The following is a 27973-nucleotide window of genomic DNA, read 5'->3' on the forward strand; positions in this document are numbered from 1 at the left end:
CTACGACAGTTGTACTTGCACCAAAACAGCATAGAAAACCAGGATGTGGCAGGAGGAGGGCTCAAAGCAGGTATGGGGAGGAGGGGCCTGGAGGGTGCAGGATGCATCCATCTGCGGGGAGAGCATTGTGCTTTAGCCCAGAGAGGAAGGGGAGGGGTGAGGCAAATGCACCAAGGTCCCCACTTTTTCCTGCTGCCCTCAGCACCCTGGGGATACAGGCATCTGGGCAGGTCTGCCCTTTATTGCTGCCCACCAGCATGAAACACACCCCGACCCCAACGCTAGCACCACAGGTGAGTCCAGGGCAGGGAGAAGGGCAGAAAGGGGAACATTGCTTAGAGAAAGATTCAACTAGAATCCAGTGAATTGTGCTCAGTTCTCTTTACTTCCTACAACCGAGTACATGGGTCACAGGATGGAGGGAGCAACAGGACATGGGACATGCCCCTCAGTGCCCCCAACGCACCCTTGCACACAGGAATGGTGTGTCTGCAGCATCACAGGTCATGCAGGGCACGGGGAAGGGGAGGTTCACACACACGTAGACGCCCACAGCGGGTACCAGACAGAGAACACCCCTGAATATACACAGCTGTACACAGGGAACCCCCAGGTCCCCAACCCAACCCTCTCCCCTGTCTTGCCGTCCCCCAGGCAGGAGGAACTGTATTGCTTTGAGAGAGCCACCCTGGGGGTTGCTCTGCCAGGCACCCTCCCCTCCCACCCACCCCAGTTTTGGCACATCTGCAAGACACACGGCAGCGAGAGTAGGCACCCTCCCTCCCAAGCTTCTGTGGCTTGGAGTGGAGGAAGGGGGTAGGAGACTTTCATCCGCCATCTTTCCCCCAGCCCTTCCCAAACCCCTACCAAACCCACTCCAGCCAGAACCCACCCCCACCCCCCAAACACACACACACAAAGCTGAGCTATCCAGGAATACAGGGGAACAAGGAGATTGTCCGGGATGGGAGCAGAGGCAGTGGGGAGAAAGGACTGGAAGCAGAGACCCCACCCTGGCGTGGGGTAAGACTGGCACACAGCTACTTTAGTGCAATTGGAGAGGGTGCCCAGAGTGAGGGATGGAGGCAGGAGGGCCAGGCTAGGCTCCCCAGGGAAAGGGCCTAGCAGGAGTGAGCGAGGGCCAAGGGTGGACCCTCTCGTCACCGCCACCCTCTGCCCTCCCAAACGCAGTGACAGTGTCCCCCTCACACCTAAGTGGGCAACAGCAGCCTCGGAGTCAGTACCTTCAAGTAATTCATGGAGCAGACCCTCCCCACCCCAGCTTCCTCCCATCTCTGGGATTTGGTCGCTTCTCTAGGGGTTGGGTCGGGAGGAGGGGGTCCCCAAGTCAGACCCTTCCCTCTCTACCTCCCTCTTCCCAGACCACTGGGCTTGGTCCTCAAAGATTCCGCACCTCGGCCCTTGCCCAATCTGGGTCAAGGCCGAGGAGGGCTGGAGCCACCACGGTCAGAGGGGAAGGGGCTGCTTTGCTCCTCATCCCTCCCTCTTAAAAGGTGGGGTTCAGACTAGGTGGGCTGGGGCCCCATACTGGAGTGCCCCAGGAGGAGGGGTTCTGGGCTAGGGTCTGTAAGGCTATTTTCCTTTGCGGCAGGAAGGGGAGGTGGGGGATGAACGCTTGGTGTGGGGAGAGGTGAGAAATGGCCGAGGGAAGGAGGAAGGGGGCCCCCCCCCCGGGGCAGTCAGGGCGTCACTCGGACGAAGTCACGCTCATGTGCACAAGGTCCCGAGCACGCCTGCTCCCAGCCCCTCCTGCCTGGCCCCCACGCCCCCTCCCAGGACGCCCTCCAAGACCCCAGAGGAGGTTTTGGGGGCACACAGCTGCAGAACCGCTCGCTCTGGCCCCACGACCCCCGGCCCAGCCCCGCCTCCTCTCCCCTTCTAGGTCCAGGGAGTCGGAAGGTGCTCGGGTGGGCAGACAGGTGGAAACAGTATTGAGTTTTCCTTTGGTTACATATTGAAGGCAAAGGTGAGCTGGACTTACAGTCAAAACGGATAGGGATGAGGAAGGAAGAGGGGCCACGGCTGGGAATGGAGAGGGAGGTAGGCCCTCCTCAGCCCCTCCACCCCAAGGAACACATGTCTAGGTGGGTGGCAGTCCCTCAGTCTCACCTCTCCCACCCCCACAGCACCAAACAAAAGGAGAAGCCCCCTCCCCCAGGGGCTGCTCCCTACCCCAACCTGGGCTGTACATTCAGTGGTTCTCAGCAGTCCTATGGCTCAGGGGGCCGCGGGGTGGGGAGGTGGCCCGTCAGTCTCCGCTGGACAGTGGCAGTGACCCGGGCCTGTTGGTCCGTGCTGGGACCCACAGTTTGTGCCATTTGTCTTTCTGAAGGATAGTACACAACCCTACCAAAGCCACCGGCCAACCAGAAACATCTCCCCCAAAATCAGAAACTAAAAACTGGCTCTTTTTCATCTCACCCTCTGATTCACACATCTGTTTCCCTGTCTCCTATGTAGCCCTCGCTCTGTCTCCTTTGCTGGGACCTGGGGCTGCTCCCAGGGTCCTCACTTAAAATAGGCCTTTTCTCAAAAGTGCTTATTACTTGAAGCAAGTGCTTTAGAGCTGCAGTGGGGAGAGGGGGAGGGGGAGAGGGAGGGCGAAGGGAAGGAGATGATTCCTCCCCACCCTACCCCCTTAAGATTGGGGGGCATTCTGCCTGCTTTACTTCTCCACACCCGTTTAAGTCAAAGAGGTCTTTTTAAAAACAACAACAACAACAACTTAACATTAAAATAAATATGCAGTGGCCATGAGAATGGTCAAAATGCTTCAAAAAAAACACTAGGGGCTGGGGAGCCCAGGGTGGGGTGTGGGATTTCCTTTGGCATAAGGAGAGGAGGCTGCTCATCCTGCTGGCCTCCTCACAGCCACATGAGGAGGGACAGAGGACTCCCCGCAACCTGCCCCAGCACTGCTGACGGTGTGCTGAAGGCGCAGCAGGGAATGGGCAGCCACCAGAAATCTCATCTAGCAAAACGATGGGGCTCCTGACAAATAACTCAGATTCTTCCTGTCATCACCGAACATTGATAAAGGAGAACACGACTGAAACCCCAAGAGTTTTCTCTGGAGGACACGTCTCTCTGCTCCCCCTGCCCCCCGCCACCTAATTCCCAGCACCAAAATGAGAGGGAGGGGGTGGAACAGGAAGATTTTATGAGAGAGAACTGAAGTTAAGGGCAAGCTTTGCAGAACCAGCAGGACTGGAGGTGGGGGGCTGCAGCCCTTAAGAGAGGTCACATTGATTGTCGTACAGGGGAGGGCAGGGTGCGAAGGGAGGGGGGCGAGAGGGGCGTTGCAAGGCCCTTTGGCTTTGAAAACAAAACTAAAAACTAAAAGCTGCACGATCCTTCTCGTCAATAATGGTCATCTGGAAGCTTTGAAATGGTTTAGGAACTGAGCGCTGGGAGAAGCAAGACACAGAGAGAGAGGGGATCAAAAAGGGACCTTGACAAAAAGAATAAGGACTTGGACAAACACCCCAGCCTTCATGAAACCAGCATGAGGTATGGTTAAGGGTATCTGTTAGGGAGGGAGGAGTCCCTGGGATGCCCCTCTCCCCTCAGCCCACCCTTGGCAAGGGTGGCAAGACGTGCAGCGGACACAACTGAAAAGGGGGTAAGATCATGAATAAAGCAAGCACGGGTGGGGGAAGGAGACCGAGGGACCCCCAAGGGGGAGGCCCTGTACTGTGTAAACGAAGCCTGTCCAGTTCTCAGGGGACAATACTGATGGCAGCCAAACTGGGCAAGGATGCACTGGGGGGTGGGGGTGGGGGTGGAGGGAGCATGACCTCTATTCAAGTTCTGTGTCTTGGCCCCTGGCTGAGGTATTGAGTGTGAGGAAGGGAACACTGGGCTGAGGGAGCGGGTCCAACTGTCCAGGAGGCTTAGCTAGGAGATGGATGGACAGGGCGTCTGAAGGGACCAGGGCCAAATTCAATGCTACATTTAGAGAGAAAACTGCCCCCTCCTCACTCCAGCCCAGTTTGGCTTTTGGGGTACGACTTCCGGGAATCTTCTCAGTGCAGCCCTTAGCTCAATCCCTTCTCTCCCCGCTGCTGGGAAGGCAGGAACCAAGCCTCAGTATCTACTTGTCGCTCCCTAGATCAGAACTTCATCCTCACACCGGAGGGGAATCCTGGGTCCCCGAGTAGCCACGGTCCCTAGTCGCCCTGCCCCTCCCTCTTTGGCTTCAGATCAGGAGTGACTGGGGGCAGTGGGTACTCTTGGACATAACAGAAGGTGGCAGCAGACGGGGGGGCACAGAGGAACTGTGGGATTGGGGGGCACAGGAGGAAGAACACAGTCCCTCCCTCCACACACATGCAAACACATGCCTGAAACACAGAAGACATACTAGGGCTGTGGTTTTGAAATGGGCAGGAAGTTAATTCGTTTCTTCCCCTAAAGGATAAAATGCTTACTTAAAAATTCATGACAAGCCTCAAAGTTAAGGGAGAGGAGAGCCAGAGAGGGAATGGCCACAGGCTCTGCCCTCCGGAAAGAAGTTAAAAGAAAGAAGCAAGGTTAAAGTGCGTGGTCAGGGGGCCAGGCCAGGAGGGGGAGGGAAGCAGGGCGGGGCAGGCTGTGGGGGCAGGACCAGCCCTTGATTTGCATATGAGGAGCCAGGGAGCGTGCAGGACTGGGGCCCAGGTACAGTAGTTGCTGCTTCAAGTGTTTTGCATTTGAACTTTAGGGGTGATGGGATATAGAAGTGGGGGGAAAGCTCCAGGCCCCAGTGCTAAATACCCTCCCCCCTCGTCCGCTAGCTGCCCCTGAAGGGGGAGGGGGACACCCCCAGAGTGCTCACACAGTACCAGAAATTAAGGCTTCTCACTGCTGCGGGGATGGAGGGGGGATGGAGGGGCCGGCCAAGCAGGGAGGCAGTGATGGGTATGGAAGAAGAGGTGGGGATCTGCCTGGCAGGAGCATGGGGAAGGGGACAGAGAGGAGAGTCAACGGGAAGAGTGGGGGCAGCTGGCAGCAGAAAGGGAGAACGGAGAGAGGGGATAAAAGAGAGGGGGAGCCAGGCATTGAGCGATCATTTTGGGACACTTGGCAGAAGGGGTTGCCCTGGGGGTACCAAGGGCCTGGGGTGCTCCCTGTTGGTCCCAGACCCCTGCCAGGCCAGGATAGTGTGGCAAAGGGGTGAGCAGCTGCTCCCCAGTGCTTTTTCCCCCCTCCGCCCCCCAACCCAGTCGTGTTCTCCTTTAAAGTGCCCTAAATGTATAGACTTTTTCTAAATAAATAGAATAAGATATCAAGCCACCGGCAGGGGGAGGGACACGGGAGGGGGCTACTCGGAGTAGCAGCCATCTAACCCAATGGCGCCATGCCGCTCCTGGCTGTAGGGGCAGGAGGCCCCGTGGGGCAGGGCACCGCAGCCACCCACCGTCTTGGCTGCTGCGATGCCGCAGTTCTTGAGCAGGCTGAAGCTGAAAGGACTGACGGCGTCCTTGGGTGGGAAAGGCTTCATGGTGGAAAGGATCAAGGCCAGGCAGTCTGCCACATCTTTGTTGGGGGCGCAGGCCAATGCCGGGGTGTGACCTGCAGAGCAAAGGGGAGAACTGAGCCCCAGGGTCCTGTACCCCTGGCTCCCCATCCACCCGCCCCTGGGCCCTGAGCTCTCTTATCTGTGGAGGGGAGCCAAGGCAGGCAAGCACCCAGCATGGTCAGAACTCAAGGGCTATAAGGGCCCAGGGAGGCTGACAGGCAGACTGTCCCAGTGTGGGGTAAAGAACAGAGCCAGCCTGGGGGACAGGAGGCTGGGAGGCTGAGGTGTGCAGGAGGTCTTCCTGAGGACCCTGCTGGCTCCACCTAGTTCCGTCAGACTCCCCTCAGAGACTCTAGCGTATCGGTGTTGGGTCCCTGCTCTGAAGAGTTCCCTTGGGAAGAAAATCCAGTTTATTAACCAGCAAGCTTAAGAAGTCACCTCCTGAAGAACGAATGTCCCTGACCCCAAAGCCCGGAGGGGCAGGGAGCCCCAGACCCCACCCACCTTCTTCATCCACAGCCAGCACTGTGGCCCCACGACTCAGCAGGGCCTGCACCACAGAAGCCAGACCATTCCGGGCGGCAATGTGTAGGGGCCTCGGAAGAAAGGAAGAAGAAGGAGCATGAGGTCGGGGCAATGGCAAGCTGCCCTTCCGCCCTCAGCCAGAGTCGCAACGCTGCTGAGCGGACACTGTGAGTTCCAGAGGGCCCCTGGAACACGGGCCGCAACTTCCTCAGCCGCTCTCCTGGCCCCGCCCCCCCGCCAGGAGCCCCTCCCCAGGGCACTCACATCTGCAGCGCGCTGTTGGTGGCATTGATGAGGCCGAGGTCTTGGGTTTCTGCCAGGATCACGAGGGCACATTTCTCGTGGCCCTGAGGGAGAGAGAGGGACAGAGGGTGAAGACTTGTGAGGTGGAAGGATGACAATAGGAGCTGAGGGGGCAGCAGGAGGACAGAAAGCTGTCCCACCAGTCAGACAGTCTGGACAATCCTGACTTCCGCCGGGCCCTCTCCAGTCACCAGGCCCAGCCCCTTACACAGCCCCACCTGCACTGCCGGCGGTACCTTGCTACAGGCCAAGTGGAGGGCAGTGTTCTTGTTCTCATCCAGCACAGTAAGGTCTGCCTTCCCTCGATACAGCAGAAATTCTACAAGAGAAAGGAGGCAGAGGGGGCTGACGCTCCCTTCCAGAGCCGTGCCGGCCTGGCTCCGCACCCTCCTGTCTGCATACCCTTTGCACCCCATCTGCAGAGGGTGAAACATCCAAAGATATGCCTCCTGCCTCCTAAACCCCACAGGCAGGGCTGACCCATCTTGCGAAAACCCAGGGGAGCACCTCCCTTCCACACGCGGCCCCTACACACCCACAGCAGCGGTCTGCCCATTCTCAGCCGCCGTCATGAGCGCAGTGCGGCCAGTGTGGTCAGTGGCGTTCACCTCGGCTTGATGCTGCAGCAGCATCCGGAGCCCAGAGACGTTGTCCGCGAAGGCAGCGGCGTGAAGAGGGGTCCTGTGGGGAGGGGGTCAGGGCAGAGTGAAACAGGGAAGCCCCTTTCTCCTGAGCAGCAAGAGGAAGCCAGAGGCAACGGAGGCTTCTCCCCAAGCCTCCCGCCACTCACCGTCCTTTGGCATCTCGGCTGTTCACAATCTTGGCACCCAGAGCTCCCAGCAGCATCTCTGTGGTGCTGTCCTGGTTATTAATTCTGGGGGAAGAGGAAGGGTCAGCAAGAGGGGCAGGGGAAATAGACCGCCTGTCCTAAGCCCAGGTCACAGACCCCTGAGTGGGGCTGCGGTATAGGAAGGGACTTACACTGCACAGTGCAAAGGAGTGAAGGGGTTTCCTTCCAGGTATGAAAACGGGCTGTGTTCAAGTAACAACTCCAGACAATCTTCATGTCCTGGGTATGAGGAAGGAAGAGTGGTGATGGAGAGAAACGACAACAAGGTCCCCTCCATCTGTCCTGTGCCAGCTCTCAACACTCCATTCTACTTCCAGATCCAGAGCAACCCAGGTCCCTCCCTCAACGCACTAGTCCCTGTCTGCCCTCCCCTACACCCCACACACATAGCTGTGCCTACAAAGGCCCCAGAGCCACACCAGTGTAGGAGGCCCAGTGCATGGGCGAGTATCCGCTGTAATCCACCCCGGTATCCAGGGGGTCTGTGGAAAGGGCAGCCTGCAGCAGGGTCCGCAGTACTGCAGTGTGGCCACAGGCTGAGGCCAGATGAATGGGCGTGCGGCCCTTGAAGTCTCGGCACAGCACGAATGCATCGTGGTCCAGCAGGGCGGCCAGGCAGTCCTCACAGCCAGTCACTGCCTGTGGGGGACATGGGAGTGTGGCTCAAACTCCCTTTCCAACGGCCAGTCACTGGGGCTGGCCCAGGAGCAGGAACCAACTCCAGGGCTCCAATCCTCGTCTTTACAGCAATGATTCTAAGTGTTAGGGATGAGCATCTCCTTCCCTGACTCTATGCCACCTGACAATCAGGGTGGTGAGAATTAATCCTGGCCTTCTGTAGTGGGAGACTGAGTCAGAGAATCCCGTGGGATGAGGAGGAGGCAGCTTTAGGACAGGCAATGGTGGAGAAGGACCAGGTCGTGGCATCATTATCCAACAGGACAGGGCCAGCTGGGTACCCTGGGGCAGAGTCTGGGTGGTGAGCAGGTGGCTGTATGTGATTACAGAGCAAGGTAATCAGGGAGATCAGCTGCGGATGTCAGATACTCATCCTGGAGCAAATACAGTAAGGCCCACTAAGACCCTGGGCGCAAGATCCTGGCCCACGTGCTAGACAATCTGATGTCCTACTGTCGTGCTCCCGCGTCCAGGCCCTTCTGTGAGTGACCCTACCCAGGAGCTCACTCACCCCACGGTGGAGGGCAGTGCGGCCCCGGAGGTCAGCAGCATCAGCTGTGGATCCTTTCTCTAGCAGCAGATGTACACAGTCCACGTGGCCATTCATGATGGCCAGCATCAGTGGGGTTCTACAGAGGGGGCAAGAAAAGGGTGAGGGCCTGGCAGGGATGGGAACCCTGCACTCCACCCCTGGCCAACACTCACTGTCCATAGGCATCCATGACATCTGTGATGTCAGCTCTTTCCCCACTGTCGATCAGCAAGTGCAGGGAATCAGTGTGGCCAGAGGCAGCTAGGAGAAAAGGGGGTCTGTGTCAGGGCATGGTCGAGGCAAGAAGGCCAGGTGAAGGGTGGGGGTTATGGGAAGACCTGGGGCAGGGAGAAATCTTGGGGGATAGGAGGCTACGAATCAGAACTTGCAGTTTCCATCTTCCTCACCCTACTCCATCCCAACCCCAGTCCCCTCAGGGTTCAGGAGGGATCTGGGGACCAGTCTTGGAGGAGGCCTGGCGTGACAAGGGGAGGGAGCAGCCCAAAGGGCGCACCCACCAGCAGCGTGCAGGGGTGTCCACTTGCGCTTGCGCTCCTTGATGAGGGCAGAGGCGCCATGGGCTGTTAGCACCTCCACACACTCAGTGGAGCCTCGCTCAGTGGCCAGGAAGAGCGCGGTCCGGCCCTTGTGGTCCCTTACATCCAGATTCACCAGCGTCTCGGCCAGTGTCTTCAGGGCTTCACAGTGACCGTTGTAGGCCTGGAGGGGTGCAGGCAACCAATGGATACAGCTCGGGACACTGTCCCCACTCTGCTCTTGGGTCCCACAGGGAGACTCCAGGCAACAGGCCTCCCCGTGAGCTCCTTGGGCCCCTCTCCAGACCACTGCCTGCTTGCGACATCCCCACAAGAAGGCAGAAGCAAGGACAGATTTACACGTGCTTATACCTGTGTGCCAGCCTGGGGCAGGTAGGGACAAGGAAGGCAAGAGGAAAAGACCTGGGACTCACAGCTAAGTGCAAAGGGCTGACTGGAATGGTGCTCTCTACATCCTCCAGGCAGTTAAAGGACATTTCTAAGAGCTGCAATGGACAGAATAGTAGGTGCTGAGGTTCTGGTATTCCCAAGATATTACCCCTTGACCCCACCCACAGCAACCCCCAAAGCCCCTGGATCTAGAGACCACATTTGATTCAACCACCCCTTGGTTTGAGAATCCACAGATACCAAAGGAGACTGTGTGCTGTGCCCTGCCCTGCCCTGCTCCTCTCCCCCAGGCCAGGTCCCACACGTACCAGTTCGAGGTTCTGTCTATTGCCATAGGCGGCTGCATAGTGCACGGCTGTGTAGCCCTGCCTGTCCCGCAGGGAGGGGTCTGCACCGTTATCCAGTAAGAATTCCAAACAGCTGGGGGACAGGAGTAGACTGTGAGGAGGGGACAGGCCCAGCCAGGGAAAGCACAGTTTGAGAGGAGCAGAGGAGAGGGCAAGGGAGCCCCTCCAGGCCTAGCTGGCCAACACCCATCCCCCACTCTTGGTAGGCTAACTCCTGCCCATTCAAGCCCAGACCCAGACCTACCACCTCCAGGTCTGCCCTGAACCACTCTTGCTTCAACGCCCTCCTCTATCCTTTGAATGCTCTCCTAGAGAACCTGGAGCACAGTTATCAGTTACCAACCTGTGATCGACACACTCTCCCCCCACCTCCAGGCATACTGACCCCTGCCTTCTCCTCCCAGCCCGCCTGAAAAGGCCTACTCATCTCATACTGGCTCCCAGAATCCTCTTCTCTGGGAGGCCTTCCCCAAACTTCCCAGTTAGGTGCCTCCTCCCCTCTCTTCCCCGGCACCGCTCTTATAGCTCAGGAGTGGGGTACTAGTAGAAGTATTAATACAGCAGTTAACACTTACAGTGTGTCAAACACTGTTCTAAGCACTTCATGTGTATTAAACCACTTAGTCTTCACGCTGATCCTCTGAGATAGCCATCATTCTTATCTCTACTATGGTTGAGGAAACTGAGGCACAGAGAGGTTAAGTTACCTGCCAAAGGTCACATAGTTGAGCCTCTTGGATTTTAAATATCTTTTTTTAAAAAAAAAAATAAACCCTTGGGCTTCCCTGGTGGCGCAGTGGTTGAGGGTCCGCCTGCCGATGCAGGGGACGCGGGTTCGTGCCCCGGTCTGGGAAGATCCCACGTGCCGCGGAGCGGCTGGGCCCTTGAGCCGTGGCCGCTGAGCCTGCGCGTCCGGAGCCTGTGCTCCGCAACGGGAGAGGCCGCAGCAGTGAGAGGCCCGCGTACCACAAAAAAAAAATAAATAATAAATAAAATAAATAAATAAACCCTTTATTTATAACAGTCTTAGACTTACAGAAAAATTGTGAGGATAATACAGAGTTTCCATAAATTCCTCACCCAGCTTCCCCTATTATTAACATCTTACACTAGAATGTATACAGTACAGAAATTTGGGGTAATTCATCTTCTATCCTTACCACCCAGCACATTACTTGGTACCTATCAAGTAAATACTCAAGTAATGCTTGTGGAATAAGCAAATGAATTTGTGTTTAGCTTTTCTGATTCCCTCAAGAAGACCATCCATTCCTCGAAGGAAGGAACTGTGTCTCCTACTTCTGTCTGTACCCACAGTGCTTGGTCCAGGACTAAGCTCAGGGTGCAAAGCAGCAGCCGGGTGGTGGTGGGAGAATAACAGGACCAGAGTCGACACTGCTGGGAAAGCGCACCCCGGGGGTCTCCTCGGCTACTCACAAGAAGGCCTCCTTCCTGCGGGACTCCTTCAGTGGCTCGTCCTCTTCAGCATCGTGGCTGGAAGATGAGTGGGGCTCCGCCCTGGGGGAGGAGAGTGAAGAAGTCTGGGGGGCACTCAGGGAGGAGGGTGGGGCTGAGAAGAGCAAAGCGGGCGCCTCACCTCCTGTAGGTGTCGGAGGCGGCGGCATAATGGAGCGGAGAGCACCCTTTACAGTCGGCCTCATTGACGCCTGCCCCGGCGGTCACCAGTGTGACGGCGCACTGGTAGCTGCCATTGGCGGTGGCGTAGTGCAGTGGGGTCCTGGGGCGAAGCGAAGGAGGGTGGGTAAGAGAATCGGGGGCAGGTCCAAATGCAACCAGATGTGCGGCCAAAAGCTGCTTGGTAATATTCTCCTCACTCAGTCTCCAACTCCCCACCCTGCCCTCCATCACTTGTCTCTCTGATCGGATGCTCCCTATGTATATAGACTCCCGCACATTAACACACCTTCCAAATTTGTCTCTCCTCCTCAAGTCAGCTCCACTGCTCAACAGCAAATTAAGACATTCAACGTTCCTAAAAGGAAGGAGGATGCAGGTTAAGGGGAGAAAGAGGGCTCAAGGAGAAGCCACAGGATTCTCCCCAGGGAGGGGCTGAAGGAGGATGGAACTGGACAGCCCTTTCTGCTGCCACTGCTCTCACTGCGAGGGGGCGAGCTCTGGGCAGAAAAGAAGAAGGGGCCCAGACCCCTGCCCAGCCTCCTTCTCAAGGCCTGAGACAGAGGGAAGAAAACTCACCCTCCAGAAGCAGCAGCATGAAGACAGGTACGGCCAAGGTTGTCAGGTGTATTGATGTCAAACCCAGCTGAAAGCACGTGCTCATTGCTGAGTGAGGATACAATGCTGTACAGCTGACCTGAAGGGGCAGAACAGCCACAGATCCCATCTGAGGGCTCTGAGCAGAGCCGGGAAGGGCCTCTGCTCTCCTGCCCACCTGCCCAACCCCCGAACCAGTCAGCTCATACCTGAGGAAAGAAGCTTACGACAACAGTCAGAGAATCCAAAGAGAACAGCTAAGTGCAAGGGGAACATGTCGTGGATGCCACGCCTGGGGAGAAGGGGAGGGACTCAGTCCTTGGGTCAAGGAGGGACCAGATGCAGACCTCTTTTCTGTGGCCTACCACCAGCCTAGATCTGAGGCAGCCTGGAAGTGGGGTCAGGGGTCCGGACTCACCGGGCGGTATCCGCGCCGTTGGTCATGAGGGTGCTTATGAGCAGCTCGTGTCCGTAGCGAGCGGCCACGTGCAGTGGCGTGTTCCCAAATTTGTCGGCACAATCAATCTCACTGCCTGAAAGGGGGGACGCACACCCACACACTCAGACCTTTGGCTTCAGACCACTCACACTAGTTAGCTACTGTCTGAGTGCTTGTTACGTGCCAGGGGCCAGGCTAAGCCTTCTACACGTGTTATCTCGTTTGTCAGCCTGAGGGGGCTGGGCAGGCAGAGCAGGGCCATTTCCACAGGTGTCTTGCTCAGCGCTTCAGGTGCCCATCCTGACTGGAAGATGGGGTGGGGGGTGGAATGAGGAAGAAAAGGTGTTTCTAGGGATGAGTTCTCTGAGGGGGGAAGAGAGATCACAAAGTCTTCCAGGTCCATACCATTCTGGATGAGGATCTGGGAGCGGGTGAAACGGCCATGGATGGCAGCCATGTGCAGAGGACTCTTCCCTTCTTTGCTCTGTGGAAACATGGCATTTTTTTTTTCCTAGTGCAAAGCATGGAGAGTGCCCTGTTCCCCCTTCCAAAGGACACGTCTCTGAGGACGGGGTGATCATATGGACATCTTCTCAGCCCACATTTTCCTGGGCCCCTGGGAAGGACTGATCAACCCAGGACGCAAGCGGACCATTCCCCATAGTTATCCAGAACACAAGACACGGTCGGCACCCCCAGAGCCAGGCCCCTCTCCCCACTGGTCTCAGGCTCATCCCTTCAGGCACCTGGTAGTTGACATCAGCCCCGTTATTGACCAACAGCTCCAAGCAGAGCGCGCCATTGGTGGAGACCGCAGCCACATGCAGTGGTGTAAAGCCCTTGTCATTTGGCTGGTTGACATTGGCTCCTGCGTTCACCAGCTCGATAGCCACAGCATCCTGGCCCAGGTAGCAGGCGATGTGCAAAGCTGTGTTTCCAAAAGCGTTGGGCTCATCAATCTGGATTTCCAGGGGTGAGGGTAAGGGGATAAGGGAGATATCAGTTTAAACAAAGTGGAAGCCAGCACAGATAGCCTAGAGAATCCCAGAAATCCAACGACTGCCTCAGACCCCTCAGGTTCCAGACCCTAAGACTGGGGGCACTACTGCTTAAGACAAGCATTGTTCAGATCCTCTCACCACATCTTCCCGACCTCCCCAAACCACACCAGCAATCCCAGCGCCTTCCTATCTCCCTAACAGACTCCGACCTCCAGCTCCCTGCCCTTATCCCCAGCCCCACCCCGTGCTCAGCACCCTGACCTCAGCCCCCATCCGTAGCAAGTACTTCACCACTTCAATCTGGCCACTGGCAGCAGCTGTATGGAGCAGCCCATAGCCCTTGCGGTCCTTGCAGCCAAGGTCTGCTCCCCGTGCCACCAGCAGTTTCAGGACCTCCAAATGCCCTGGGAAAAGACAGTACGCTCTCAAGGAGGTGGAAGGTGAACTCTAGGGCCCTGAGCACTCCATCCCTGCCCTAGGAATCCCAAATCCTGCTCTCCCCGTGATTCTCTTCTCACCTAGAAAAGCCGCCCAGTGCAGAGGCTGCCGCTCCTTTTTGTCACAGACATTCAGGCTGGCTCCCTTACTGAGGAGCAGGTTCACCATCTGTTTCAGGACATGAAAGACACCTGTTTGAGCCAGGTTCATGCCTTCAACATACCTAATTAGGGGCAGAGCCCTTAGCACCTGAAAAGGCTGAGGCAGCCTAATGTCTCTGTTCTTGGGCAGAACAATCTGGAGAACTAGAGGGAACAGAGAAAGCAGGCACTAAGGAGATCCCAGATAGATTTGGAAGTCTGAGATAAACTTAAGGGAGTCTCTTCAGGTAATTCGGTGGTTTTTAAACTCTTTTGAAGTCTTCTAAATGTGCTGAAAGACACGGACTCTCACTTCAGAAAAAACCATGTATGCAAACATTTTCCATGCAACTTCAGAGGCTTTATCACCCTCCTGAGGTCCAAGTCAAGAATTTCCATCCAACCCAACCATTCATTTGGTGCCTGAGCCCAAGTGTTTATATAATCATCTGGGCTGCTGCTCCCCAGGCCTAATGGCCCGGAGGCAGGGGAAGGTGAGCAGGAAGGGAAGGAAGAAGGCACAGGGCTGGGCGTGGACGGGAGTGGTCCTCACCTCCAGATGCCCACTATGCACTGCGTGGTGCAGGGCACTGCGCCCGCTCCTGTCAGCCACGTTGAGGCTGCTCAATAATGGTGCCAGAGCCTCAGCACACCTGGTGGCCCGGTTGGCGGCGGCCACATGCAGCGGTGTCTGCCACAGCTTGTCCCGGGCATTCACATCTGCTGAATGTGCCAGCAGCAATCCCAGCACCTTCTGTTGAGGGGCAGGCGATAAGAAAGAAGGTAGAGGGGGAGCAGGAGGTAAACCAACAGGAAATGGAGGGGCGAACAGGTCAGCACAGCACATGTGACCCCATCTCCCCACTCCCCCAGCAGAGAGTCTCTCCTCATTTTTTCCAACATACCTAGCCTTTCAATACCTACTTTCCATCTTCTGGAACTTCTTAGAGCTTAAAATCTTCCCTCCCTTGCTGAGGAAAACGTGGATCTCCTCCTCAAGCCACCTGGTATTGTTCATAACCCAAACCCTGAAAATCTTCACCCATATATACAGCCACTACCAAGCAAATCCACACATGTAGAGGATCCCAATCCCCTACCACTTTTAGGAAAGATAAATGTTCCCGCTACATTAATCCCCAGATACCCCCCCTTCAGCCCTTCCATATGCATCAGAATCATTTCCATTACCTAGGTAAGCAAACAGATACTAGCTCCTCTCCAAAACCCAGGCTAAAATACCCCTCCTATTCACCACCCACCCCATTCCCATTGGCCTCAGTCCCTCCCCCTGGTGGCTGGAGCCAGGGAAGTGACTACCAAGCCAAGAAGAAGGTCATCTCTTCCCACTCTTCAGGGTTGAGGGACCCAACTGATGGGGCATGTTTGATCCTCGTGGTGTCACCTTTCATGCTGCTTGAGGGGCAGGGATGCAACAAATCACCACCCCCATCCCTCCATCACAAGGAAAGAAATCTCAGTGCCCAGAGGGGGATCAGACTCCATGGTGGCCCCCCAGGGAGGGATGAGTCACTAAGGCCTGGCAGCAGGGCCCCCTGCAGTCTGCCAGCCCAGTGTTAAGCTCTCCCCTGACGTCACATCAGCTAGCAACACTCAGCCCCCCCTTACCAGCCAGTTCTAGGGGTAGGAGGGAGGGGCCAAGGTCTGGTCTCCTCTGGACCTGGGGATAGACCAACTTGTAGGGCAGAGGACTAAGGCTCTCCAACCCTTATCTTCCAACCTTTAACCAAGTCATCCTCTTTGGAAGGGAGAAAAGAGGTGGGAGGCCAGTACCTCATTTCGGGAGGCAGCAGCACGATGAAGAGGGGTCAGCCACAGTGTGTCCTTAGCATTGACGTTAGCACCTGTGGGGGTATAATATGCTCTTTTGGTGGGAGGTGGAGAGCAGGTGGGGAAGAAAGCCAGTAATCAGGCCAGAGAATCTAGATGGAGACGGAAGCTTGCCTGGACCAAGCACCAGAGGACAATCCTTGGATACGACAAAAAGGCTCCTCCCTCAGGTCCCCTCCCTAGCTGCCACACCTTCTAGCTCCCTACTTTCACCTGACATCAGTAGCAACTGGAGGATGGGGACATCGCCTACGTAGGCAGCAGCATGAAGTGGGGTTCGCCTCTCTTGGTCCTAGGAAGGCAGAGAAGAGGAGCAGCTGTAGGGGTGAACGATCCAGGACCCGAGCCCAAGTCTTCGTGCTCCAGGCCTTTCCCCACAACCTCTTCCCACAGGTTCTGCAGCCTCCTAAACCCCAGTCCTAGGTCAAAGCAAGCACCGAGGGAGGGTGGAGTCAGGGGGTGGGCGCCACGGCCCGCGAAGCAGTCTCCTTCTGCCAGGAGGGGTGGAGGCGCTGCAGACACGGATGGTTCAGAAGAGAACACCGTTTCTGGGCATCCTCAGCCCTACTGGTCTCTGCTCTAAGCCTGACCTGCTCTCCATCCCCAAATGTAGAGCAGCTGCCCATCCCAGGGTGGAAAGAGCTGCGGCCTCACCCGAGCCGAGGAAACACGGAGCCGCCCCATTGGTGGGGAGGGGTCCTGCACACCAGGGCCCAGATTACCGGCTCGCCATCCTGCCTGATCTCAACTCACCAGCACATTGATGTTCTCCTTCTGCGAGAGGAGGGAACGCACTTCCTCCACATCTCGGCTAAAGATGGCCTGGACCAGGGGCGGCTGCAGGGAGAACCGGTTTTCAGGGAGCGGGCCGGAGCGGAACCGGGGAGTGGGGCGGGGGACACCGGGTTTGGGCGGGGGGCGACGCTGGAGGGGCTCCGCTCTGGGGTCCTGGCCGCAGGGGGCTTCCGCGGTGTCCCCGCCAGTCACCAGGCCCCCAAGGACACCGGCTTGGCTGAGGGGAGCGCGGCGTGGGGCGGGGCGGGAGCCCCGGGCTCGGGCCCAGCCTAGGCCGCACATCCCTGGGCTCGCGTGGCGGCGGCGTCGGGCCCTGGAAGGAGGAAGCGAGCAAGGGCAGGAGGGCTGACCTGGTCCGTGATGCTGAGGATCCCCATGGCCCGGCCCGGGCTCCGTCCGCATCGAGCTCCCGGCGGCGGCGGCAGCAGCTCCACCGGGGACACGGGGCGGCCCAGGCGGCGGCTGCGGCGGCGGCTGCGGGGAGAGCGCAGCCCCGCCTACCAGGGGGCGGGAGCGGGAGCCCGCAGCGCTCCCTGGCGGCCGTTCTGGGCCCGGCCGCAGGGCGCTTGCCGCGCAGGCTGCCCCAGGCCGCGGCGCCCTCCGCCCCGCCCTGGCGGTCCCAGCGGCTCGGGTGACCCCAACCTCGGCCGCTGGTTACCCGGCTCCCCAGGCCAGCGGCGCCGTGCTCTCCGCTCCAGTCTGGCGACCCGGGGGATTCTCCACAAAACCCTAGCGGCAACTCAGGCCGCGGCCCTGCTGCGGTGCCTTGCAACCTGAGGACCAAATGGCTGGCCCGATCTCACCCAGCCCAAAATGCCTCCTCCGAGCTAACGCCTCCCGTCCACGATTACACACCTCAGAATCCCCAAAGACTTGGGGAAGCAGGGTGTGGAGATCTGGGGGTTATATATGGCAATAGCCCCAGGGGAGGGAAGGCGCGTATCTCCACTGGCAGTGACAAGAGTTGGGTAGAAAGGAAAGAGCAAAAGTGCCAAGCTGCGGAGAAAAAAAGCAAAACAAAAAAACAAGGACTCTTAGCTGCAGAAAAACCCCACAGAGAGGACAGGCTAGCTGGCAGTTGAAGGAGGGCTCCAAGGCCAACAGAAGCGGGCTTTTCGATTGCCTAATTACTCCATTGCCAGGTTAAGGTGGTAGGGTGGCTACACTTCAAAAGGCTCAATCGGGTTTCTCCCCCGAAAATGGTCGGGATGCTTCCCCTCCTCCATTGGAGAGGCCAGAGAGCGGCCAGTCAGGTAAGATCTGGATGGAGTTCATCCCATCCCAAAACGGGAAAAAGAGAGAAGAAAAGTGGATATTGAAAAATTGGTACAGTTTATACAGGGTGATTCAGGGTCCTGTTCAGAGCTCAGCAACTCAATATATGCGTTCTAAGAGAGGAACACATTTAGGAAAGAGCATAGCAGGATGGCCCCCTGTCAAGGCAGAGGTATAAAAGCCCCCTCCTTTGCTCTGACAATCTATGCCCCTCATTACCTTCAGGATCTTGATCCCTGGAAAGATACACAAGACAAGTGTCAGTGGTTTTTCTTGGAGAGAGAAACTGGGGAACAGGGAATAAGGAATGAGAGGAAAAATTACCTATCACTATATACCTGTAAATTTTTTGAATTTTTACCATTTTGAAAATAAAATACACAGTTTTTCTGAAAACTTACCTCTTCCAGGAAGTCTTCCCTGGTTAACAGTTCTTTCCCTTTTGTTAGGTCTCCTTATCACTTCCATACTTAGTTTACACTATCACAGTCAGGTTGCTCTTTTTGGGTTTTGTTTTTTAACTTTTTTTAATTGAGATATAGTTGATGTACAACATTATATGTTACAGATGTACAACAGTGATTCACATTTTTAAAGGTTATACTTCATTTATAGTTATTATAAAATACTGGCTATATTCTCTGTGTTGTAGTCACAATCAGGTTTAAATTGCACGTCTTTGCTGTTCATTTCACCTTACATCTTTGACATACAGGAGTCCAATGTTCCAGAAGGAATTTTAAACTCCTTGTTAGGCAGAGTCCTCCAACACAGAACTGTATATTGGTTTTTTGATTTTTGTGTTTTTTATAAATTTATTTATTTATTTTTGGCTGCATCGGGTCTTCATTGCTGAGTGCGGGCTTTTCTCTAGTTGTGGAGAGCGGGGGCTACTCTTCGTTGCGGTGCGCAGGCTTCTCATCTTGGTGGCTTCTCTTGTTGCGGAGCACGGGCTCTAGGTGCGCAGGCTTCAGTAGTTGTGGTTCACAGGCTCTAGAGTGCAGGCTCAGTAGTTGTGGCCCACGGGCTTAGTTGCTCCGCGGCATGTGGGATCTTCCAGTACCAGGGCTCGAACCCGTCCGTGTCCCCTGCATCGGCAGGCAGATTCTTAACCACTGCAACACCAGGGAAGCCCCCTATTGGTTTTGTTTTCTATGGGAAAAAAAAAAAAAAAAGGATGCTCAAGCAGAGGAGCACATGGGAACAGACACAATGTTTGATGATGATGATGAAGATGAGGCTGAAGAAGTAGAAACTGAAGGTAGTTGGGGATCTGATGGATATGGGTGTTGGGATATGCTGACTTGGCTAGTGGGTATGATGGACCTTCCAGGAAGGGCTAAGCTAGTATATGGTCCAGAGGATGGGGAGAAGGGGAACACATGGCCTCCAATGCCCAAAATAGCTTTTGGTAACCTGCGGAATTGGAGTCAGGGGTTTAGCTGGGGACACATGCCTGGTTCTGGCTCCTGAGTGGAGGTGAACAAGGAAGTTTGCCAGCCGGGTTCTCTGGGCAGCTGGAAGGAGGAAGAAGGGCTAGAAGAGTTATTTTTAATATTATTCAGAGCACAGAAAGAGGATTTCCCAGGAGGGAAAAAAGGGATATGATATAGGTAACACAGTTACTTCCAGGGCTCAGGGAGATGCACGGTGTGGGGGAGGAGGAGGCCGGAAGTGGTGGCAGAGCCCTCTTATGCAAATAGTCCTTCTGGATTCCACTACTGAATTCATATTTGGATAACTCTAGGCAGATGCCTGCCTGTCTTTAAGCCTCAGTTTTCATTCTTCTAACAAATGTCTACTGAGGATTCACCATTGTATTCAGCCCTATACTAACTGGTTTGGAGGTAGAAACTTAGAAGTAATGGTGTCGGGAATTCCCTGGTAGTCCAGTGGTTGGGACTCTGTGCTTTCACTGCCAAGGGCGGGAACTAAGAGCCCACAAGCCACGAGGTGCAGCCAAAAAAAGAAAAAGAAAAAAATATATATATATATATACATATATAATGGTAGGTTAAAAAAAAGTAATAGGGGCTTCCCTGGTGGCGCAGTGGTTGAGAGTCTGCCTGCCGATGCAGGGGACACGGGTTCATGCCCCGGTCCGGGAAGATCCCACATGCCGCGGAGCGGCTGGGCGCGTGAGCCATAGCCGCTGAGCCTGCGCGTCCAGAGCCTGTGCTCCGCAACGGGAGAGGCCACAACAGTGAGAGGCCTGCGTACCGCAAAAAAAAAAAAAAGTAATAGTGTCTATTTTTGTGGAGTTTATAACCTAGGAGAACATACACATGCACATGAAACAACTAGAGAATATAGGATTCATGCTACTTTATGCGGCATTATGTGTTCAGAATAATGTCGAGAGATGGGTTCAGTCAAGAGGGTCTTCCTGGAGGAGGTGTGTTTTGAGTCAGTACTTGAAGGAAGTTATCGATGTAGAATGATAGGGAAATGGCAGGAAATTGGTTGTTTCAAATACAGGGAATGAACTAGGAAAAGCTTAAATGGCAATAATTACCTAACCTAATTAGTAGGGGGGGACAACAAGCAAACTGGCTTGGCAGGCCTATTGTACCTTGGAGATTCTGCAGCAGTTAACTCGGTTAAGGCATAGTGTTAATGAGGTCACAGTTTAGTTATGTATCCCAGTTAATTTCTGTCTTTTATCCGGTCAGATCCTTACTGCTTACTCTAAGCAGCTGTCTCACATGTGTAAGCACTTAGTCAGAGAGGCTGGACAAGAGAGTGGGGTTGGAAAGAGTAAACCTGTCCCTCAAGATCATATGCCCTTCTGAGAGTGGCTCCCAATTATCATCTTCGAACTGGAAGGAGATACTGTATCTTGTTGGGGGGAGGGTTCTGAGGGAAAAAGAAGAAATGTTAAAAGAGAAAAAGAAGTGAGATCATTCCCCAATTTGGGACTTCATGTATAAATAATTTAACATAAGGATTGAAATGCCTTCCTTACAAAATGTCAAATGTAAACCAGAGTTCAAGGGAGGGTTTTGCTCCTTGAAATCCAGAAAATATGGGCTCACACTTTATTTATTAATTTGTTTGTTTATTTTGGCTGCGCCAGGTCTTAGCTGCAGCATGCAGACTTCTTAGTTGCAACATGTGGACCCTTAGTAGCAGCATGCACGCGGGACCTAGTTCCCCGACCAGGGATTGAACCCGGGCCCCCTGCATTAGGAGCGCAGCTGAGTCTTACCCACTGGGCCACCAGGGAAGTCCCAAAATGGGCTCAAACTTTAAAAATCAATCCATATCCAGTGGAATTCTGCAAATGAATGCCAATCTCAAGGAGTGGGAAGAGTTGGAAGGTTTACATCTGTTTTCAGGCCCCTGTTTCTGGACAAGATCTCTCTCTTCCCTACCAATTAGACCCTAAAGGCAACAGTCTAATTATTTCATCCTCCCACCCTAACCCCCACAACACTACTCAGATAAAACTTTCCTGAATGTGGAGAGCATGACTGAAGGCTTATGCTCTAAAGACTAAAGCAGAGGAGGGGCTTGCACTGTAATAACAAAAACATCTTTAAATGCAACAGCAGACGCCACCATTCTTAAAATGTCCTTCCTTTACTCCACTGTGGGAGAATTTCAAGAGCTCTTGTACCCACCTAGATCCAGTCTCTGATTGCTGATTTCTCTCTCTTCTCTCTCTCTCTCTTCTGTTCTCCCCACTTTTATCAAGGGCACTTTTTTTCTCCTTGTATCATGATTGAAAGCAGTGTAGTGACATTTCCTTGCCTGGGTTCAGGTTCCTGCCCATGAGGTCTCACCTCTATCAAGTGCACACTTTTCCAGGCAAAGATGGTTCTCTACCATAAAAGTCAGTCTGGTTCTTCTCACCCCGACTTCTTTCTATAAATATTAAAAGGGAAAACTATGCAAAGTCTTAGCCCAGATCTTGGAACATTAATTTCCTTTCTCAAAGATGCAAAGCACAGCACTAGGTACTATGTGCTATAAAGATGAATGGAACTTCTAACTATAAACAAGGCAGAATATAGTAAAGTCTCTAAGACAGACGTTCAGAAGACCAACGGCATATGTTGTTGACATGACCAAGAAGTCGCTTCTGTGCTTATGTACCAGGTCCGTGACCACAGACTCGGCAAGTAGTTTGCCTGGTGAGCTCGCTCCACGGAGCCATCTCTGCAGCTTCTCAAACACCCCCTCCATCGCCCTTTCTCGCCAGAGGGGTGAAACTACATCTCCCGACAGGCCGCGTGGTCCCCTCCCTTCCCCCCTCTCCAGGTTCCGAGCCATGGCAACGGCGTGACGTGGGGGTACTGGGAGCTGCGGGAGCAGTGGTAGCGGCTTCAGTTCTAGGCTACCCGGCCGCCCGGGCAGGAACAGAGGGAGAGGAGCTACCGCCCAACGCCGCCCCTGCGCTCGGGGACCCTGAACCCGCCCGGCTGCCGCTAACCTCCGCTCTTCCTCTGGAGTGAGGAGTGCGCAGCTGGTATCAGAGCCGAGAGGGCAAGGGAGGGCAGCGCGCATGGCCTCGGCAGGCGCGCGGCGACTCCCGGCCGGGACGCGCGCAGCGGCCAGGGGCTGCAGCGGCCTCTCGCTGCGCCCGGCCCCACCCCCGGTCCCTCCGCGACCGCCGGGACCAGTGAGGTGAGAGGGAGATGCGGACGTCGGGGCTGGAGCTAAAGGGGTCGCCCAGGACCCCGAAGTTGCAGCTCTGGGTGCAGGCACGGCGGGAGGGCGGCTACGGTCATACCTTGGGGTCTAATGTAGAGCTTTAGGGAATGCTTTTGCAAGTTATTCGCGAGGCAAAGTCCTCGAGGTGGGTGCCCAACCACTTCTTGCCCGTCGCGGGTGCCCTGGCAACAGGGGGCTTGGCGGAGTCCCGGGGACTGTGATGCTTCCTGAGAGTCCTCGCTTTCAGCAGTAGGGTAGCCTCCAGTCAAAGACACCTGGCACATCACATGCGTCCCGCTTTTCCCCAACTCCTCCCCCGGCACTGTCCTCCGCCGCCCTCGACCTTTCGCACTCGTGACTGCCTGGCCAAGGGAGCCTGGCGGGCTGCAGCAGGTGCTAGGCGAAAAGCTTGTTTGGACGACATTCCTCTGGGATGCGCCCCTCTTCCGCTTCACCTGGGAATGGTTGAGGAACACAAGGAAAGAATCGTAACGTGTCTCTCCTTTCCTTTTGGCCTTAGATTTCTGATCTCCTGCAGCCTCTTCTTGCCCCGGGCTGCCCAGGTCTTGGCGGCTGAGGCTGGCTTACCTCCCAGCCGTTCCTTCATGGGCTTTGCTGCCCCCTTCACCAACAAGCGAAAGGCTTACTCAGAGCGTAGGATCATGGGGTGAGCATCCCCTCCTGTCCAGCAGCCCTCCACATTCACTTTCTCGCCAAACAAAAAGCATGTACAGGCTGGAACATAAGGGTAGCCATAGTGGGCAAGATCCCTGGCCGTCCCATGCTTCCCAGCTATATTACTGATCCTTTATCCTCCTCTGCCGGCCTTCCAACCTTAATTCCCCCCTTCCTGGTTGCTGTGCATGTGCATTGTGAAACGTGACTAGAGTTGGACAATAACATAAGACAACAGGATATTATTTCTCTGCTGACCTGACTTTAGGTACTCTGAGCACAATATGAGTTAACACTTTACTGAGCACTTACTACTGCTAGCAGTTAGGCTGCTTAGGTGTTTTACCATAGATTTTCTCATTTGATCCTTTCAACAAACTTACGAATCAATTACTATTACCTATGGTTCACAGAGGAGATACGGAGACAGTAATAATTTACCTAGGGCCACACTGTCGTAGAGCTGGGATTTGAGTCCTTTTGTGAATCATCAGTAAAATCGACCTCTGTTCTCCCCAGATGGTCTTAGCATCAAAATAGTAAAGGCAAAAGCACTCTGTAAACTGCAAAACTTAAGGTAACACTAACGTCATGGAGACCTGCACATTTGCTTTTGCAAAGTCATTTATCCAGGCTTATTTGGCATCTCTAGTTCCTGAAGGTGCATGATTAGTGGGCATGGGGGGAGGGTGCCTAGGGCAAGGAGGAATGTCACCCATCTGGCAGTTCCTTGGCCTCTCTCTGATTCCTTCCCCTAGGTACTCAATGCAGGAGATGTACGAGGTGGTAGCCAATGTCCAGGAGTATCGTGAGTTTGTGCCCTGGTGTAAGAAGTCTTTGGTGGTATACAGCCGCAAAGGTCACCTGAAGGCCCAGTTGGAGGTTGGCTTTCCACCTGTTGTGGAACGTTATACTTCTGCTGTTTCCATGGTCAAACCTCACATGGTCAAGGTGAGGCCTGTCTGGGAGGGATTGATCAGGAAGTTGTGTTCTCTGGCATTTTTACGTTTAAAGGCTATTGTGGCTTTCCTTGTAATGAATTTTTATCTCCACGTGCCAAATATTTCCCTAATAAAATATTAGGAGAGGAAAATGGCTTTCAATTCCTTCTTATAGCCTCCTATACCTGATACAGGTTTAATTCCATCATAATATTGTTTAACTACCTGATTGTCCTATTCTAGGCTGTTTGCACCGACGGCAAGCTCTTCAACCACTTAGAGACCATTTGGCGGTTCAGTCCTGGTATTCCTGCCTATCCCCGAACTTGCACTGTGGACTTCTGGGTGAGTCAGGGGGCTGTATAGCACAGGGCTACAATTGGGTTGTGGGGGGCTGAGCTGAGGTACTGTGACAGTTATTTCACAAGTCAATGACACTCTTCACAGGTCTGAGCTTGTATCAAACTTGTACTTTATACTCAGTCCCAGGGCCTTTGAGGGGATCTAATGAACTGGAGCGGGAGGAAAAGGCACTGAATAGTATCCTTGCATTTGGCCAGGGACTATCCAACATGGTCTTGAAGAGTTTCTGTTTCTTACCCATTCCCAGATTTCCTTTGAATTTCGTTCTCTGCTGCACTCCCAGCTGGCCACCATGTTTTTTGATGAGGTTGTCAAACGGAATGTCACTGCCTTCGAGCGCCGGGCAGCAACCAAGTTTGGTCCAGAAACAGCCATCCCCCGTGAACTGATGTTCCATGAGGTGCACCAAACTTGAGGCAAAGGATTGTTCCCTAGCCTCACCTCTCCTCTCCCTCTTCACCCAATTCTCTTATTTATTTATTTCATTTAGCTCCTGCTCCAATCTGAGAGAAGAGTCTATGTTCATAATACTGTTCTCCCACTCAAACTGGGCTCTAAGCTGGCTGGAAATGCTGGGGGAAAGAAAAGGCAGGGAAGTATGGAAAGGAATGCTTAGTATGGAAAGTGGTATGGAAGTATGGAAAGGAAAGTATGCTTAGGAAAGGGTCAGGCTCATCTTGAGAGCCCATATGCCTGATGCCTGCAACCTTCTCACACTGAATTATAATCAGGACTGTATGGTTGTCTCTGAGCTCTTGTCAAGGTGCCTTAGTGTCTGACCAGGGGAAGACAGCAACTTTTCTTAGGATTGAATAAATTGAATTCCCTTCTCTGACACAGAGCTACTGGGTAGTCAGTAACTTTGCCTGCTCTTGGGGAAGGGGCAGGACAAGAACCCTGATAAATAAAGGGATATTTGCTTATGGCAGGGGATGAGGAGGGAGGTTTACTATTTTTAATGCCCTCAGCCCCTCAGGAGATGCCTGAGATCTGGCCCCAGGTTGAAATCTGTATGACCTCACTTTAAGAATAGTTCCATGCTGCCTGGCTAGTGGAGAGCAAGGGGCTTTCTCCCCATCATTGCCACAGGGGGAAAGGAGCAAGAGCACTGAACAGTTATACTCTTGGGTTGTACCTTATTCTTCCACTTGGCCTGAGTTTTTATAAAATTTCAATAAATTAATTGTGACAGTATGAATTTGGCTTTTATATATTGCTTCTCAGGGGAATAATGCAGATATAGTAGAGTAGTAGAAAGTCATGGCTTCCTTCCCTAGGGGAGTGAAGGTGCAAGAAGTCCTCTTGGACACAGTGTCCCTGCTAACTATAGTAGCACATTCTACAAGCCAGGACCTAGTACCCACTCCCTTGCCTATTTATAGACTTTTTCAGAAGGTCAGTTGCAGCAGGAGTCTCAGGACAGAGTAATCTGGTCTCAGACCTCCCATATAACTGATGCCCTCCAGACCACCTCTTATTCTGGGGGATCCTTAAGGGAATCTGCAAAGAACTGGCATTTCACGAAGTACCAGAGCCCTCTAGAGGCTCAGATCCTGAGTCAGTAGTTCTACCTTAACTGCCCTTGGTATAGTTTGTTCCTTTCACCCAATGGGCTGGACCAGCTTCCTTGGATTAGTCACATAAGCAGTTGTGACGTCTCAGCTACAGAAGACAGACAGCAATCTCCTTTGGAAATCTCACAGGGAACCTGTCTTCTGATTAGGGTAAATGAATGCCAAACCTACCTCAAGATAAAAAAGATACACAGGATAACATAACCCACTAAGTCCAGGATCTTGCTAGCCAGAATCCTTACCTCATAATAGAGATTGTCCCAGGCCTTATTTAATAGACTCAAGCATTGTTAATAAAAACATTTATTTTGCATTTTATACAGAACAACCTGAAGTCTGCATCATAACTTGACAGTTACCCAGGGGTTTACAGACAGTATTATCCATCTCAACAGCGTGGTTCTGGGGATTTGGGATCCACACAAACACAGGCAGGAGTTGCGAGGGAGGAAGGGGGCACAGCAGGAGTGTATTTTTAATCCTTTCTTGAAAAGAAAAGGCAGTAGAGCGTTCTGAGTCACTGGAAACCTGTGCATATGGGGCTTCTAAAACAAACACTGTACTGTGAGCTCTTGGGGAAGGGGCAGGATAAGAACCCTGATAAATAAAAGGATATTTGCTTGTGGCAGGGGATGAGGAGGGAGGTTTACTATTTTTAATGCCCTCAGCCCCAGTACCTCATATTCAAAGGAGACCATGTCCAATCTCATTTCCCTGTTCAGAAAGAGGTGCTAGTACCCCTGGGATCAGGCCATGAAGATATCATGCTGGTAATTCCCAAGTCCCTGTTCTATAGCCCACAGCATATTAAAGGGGAAAGAAAAAAGGTCAGAGGGTAGTGGCTTGTGTTCCAGAGAAGTAAAAAGCTTAGTTCATATTAAGCACTGATAAAGCCAAATAATGGGAAAGACCACAATATCATACAGTGCTGTATACAACCTGCTGAAAGAGGTCTCTAGTAGGGACCAAGAGGGGAAGGTCCAGAGCAACCTTGGCTTGAGGTGCAGCAGGTATAGAAAATCTGGAAAGAGGTGAATATTCAAGTAACAGGGAATAGAACACTCCCAGATCTTAATTTCAATGGGATAATTTAAAAAAGAGAAATAAAAATCAAACACTGGGTGCCAGTCACAACAAATACCATGGCCTTTACGATCACCTGGTATCATTAAAAACAAACAAACAAAAAAAGCCAAAGCATAACCAATTGGTCTTGCTAGGAAGTGTCTGTGTGCGTGGGAGAGGTTAATGGGGCTTGGTACAGGTGACAATCCAACATGATTCCTATGGAAACAGAAGGGGCAGGGTCCTGGTTTGCTGGCCTATTAAGGGGTGGGCAGAGTAGAACCAAAAGCTCTGCTGAAGTGACTGCAGATTCTCTGCAACCAGCTTTGACCTAGGGAAAGATCTTACTCTGGAGATTGGGTGGGGGCACGGGTAAACCTAACCCGTACCACATGCATTAGTCCTGGTCATCCTATAGTTGATGGGCAACTCATACCAGGCCGGGGAAAGGAGCTGGTTAGGGAAAAAGGGGTTACTTTTCATCTTTTAAAATCTTAATTAATATCTTAACCTCAAACTTATCATCAGTGCCTCAGATACAATTTAATCTTAAGTCTTTAGAAGCCCCCTGAAACAAAATTATACTTTTTTTTTTCTTTAAGATCCCTCACTTTCTGGTAGCTAGTTTCCTCCCAGTCTTCAGTTTCACCCTGACTTAGAGTCCACAAACCTCATCAGACCGTCTGTGCTCATGGACTTGGGCCTCTCTAGAGGGAAGCCTAGGGCTCGGCTCCAGATGAGCTGTGCTAATACACCCAGTGCCCGTGATACCCCAAACAGGACTGTGTAGTAATTCATCTCCGTCATGCCATAGTACTGTAAGGT

The 27973-nt window shown here is 53.6% G+C and overlaps 3 protein-coding genes across 5 annotated transcripts in view; 1 reads left to right on the forward strand and 2 right to left on the reverse strand.

Annotated features, from left to right (window-relative positions):
* On the reverse strand, positions 1 to 17109 carry ANKRD52 (ankyrin repeat domain 52). 3 transcript variants are annotated; one of them, XM_089920859.1, is made up of 29 exons: positions 16950 to 17109; positions 16558 to 16641; positions 16018 to 16096; positions 15748 to 15818; positions 14507 to 14707; positions 13894 to 13981; positions 13637 to 13779; positions 13121 to 13333; positions 12780 to 12858; positions 12354 to 12468; positions 12145 to 12227; positions 11918 to 12035; positions 11628 to 11696; positions 11301 to 11441; positions 11141 to 11221; positions 9665 to 9776; positions 9380 to 9451; positions 8928 to 9129; positions 8583 to 8670; positions 8389 to 8506; positions 7619 to 7838; positions 7331 to 7418; positions 7140 to 7223; positions 6885 to 7030; positions 6568 to 6668; positions 6311 to 6393; positions 6026 to 6117; positions 5420 to 5574; positions 1 to 111 (listed from the first exon to the last, which is right to left on the reverse strand). In XM_089920859.1, the coding sequence occupies exons 1-29, from the start codon at positions 16974 to 16976 to the stop codon at positions 1 to 3; spliced, it is 3264 nt and encodes a 1087-aa protein (XP_089776985.1). In that variant the 5' UTR covers positions 16977 to 17109. The 3 variants fall into 3 exon arrangements, with proteins under 3 accessions (XP_089776985.1, XP_089776984.1, XP_022427558.2); XM_089920858.1 differs by having other exon boundaries at positions 6586 to 6668; positions 9665 to 9794; XM_022571850.3 differs by lacking the exon at positions 1 to 111 and having other exon boundaries at positions 587 to 5574; positions 6586 to 6668.
* A 5073-nt stretch (positions 17110 to 22182) lies between these two features.
* Positions 22183 to 26544, forward strand: COQ10A (coenzyme Q10A). The gene is made up of 4 exons (XM_022571848.2): positions 22183 to 22503; positions 23964 to 24156; positions 24390 to 24491; positions 24757 to 26544. Exons 1-4 carry the CDS (start codon positions 22382 to 22384, stop codon positions 24922 to 24924), a joined length of 585 nt encoding a protein of 194 aa, XP_022427556.1. The 5' UTR covers positions 22183 to 22381; the 3' UTR covers positions 24925 to 26544.
* The window catches only part of CS (citrate synthase), a 28558-nt gene continuing 26953 nt past the window's right edge, over positions 26369 to 27973 (reverse strand). The window contains exon 11 of the mRNA XM_022571846.2: positions 26369 to 27964. Within this exon, the coding sequence (XP_022427554.1) occupies positions 27794 to 27964 (171 nt within the window). The 3' untranslated portion in view covers positions 26369 to 27793. The remainder of the gene's footprint in view (positions 27965 to 27973) is intronic.

Source organism: Delphinapterus leucas, chromosome 11 (assembly GCF_059928025.1).
Source record: "Delphinapterus leucas isolate spDelLeu-1000000601 "Yukka" chromosome 11, BTC_Dleu_Yukka2, whole genome shotgun sequence".
NCBI classification, from domain to species: Eukaryota; Metazoa; Chordata; class Mammalia; order Artiodactyla; family Monodontidae; genus Delphinapterus; species Delphinapterus leucas.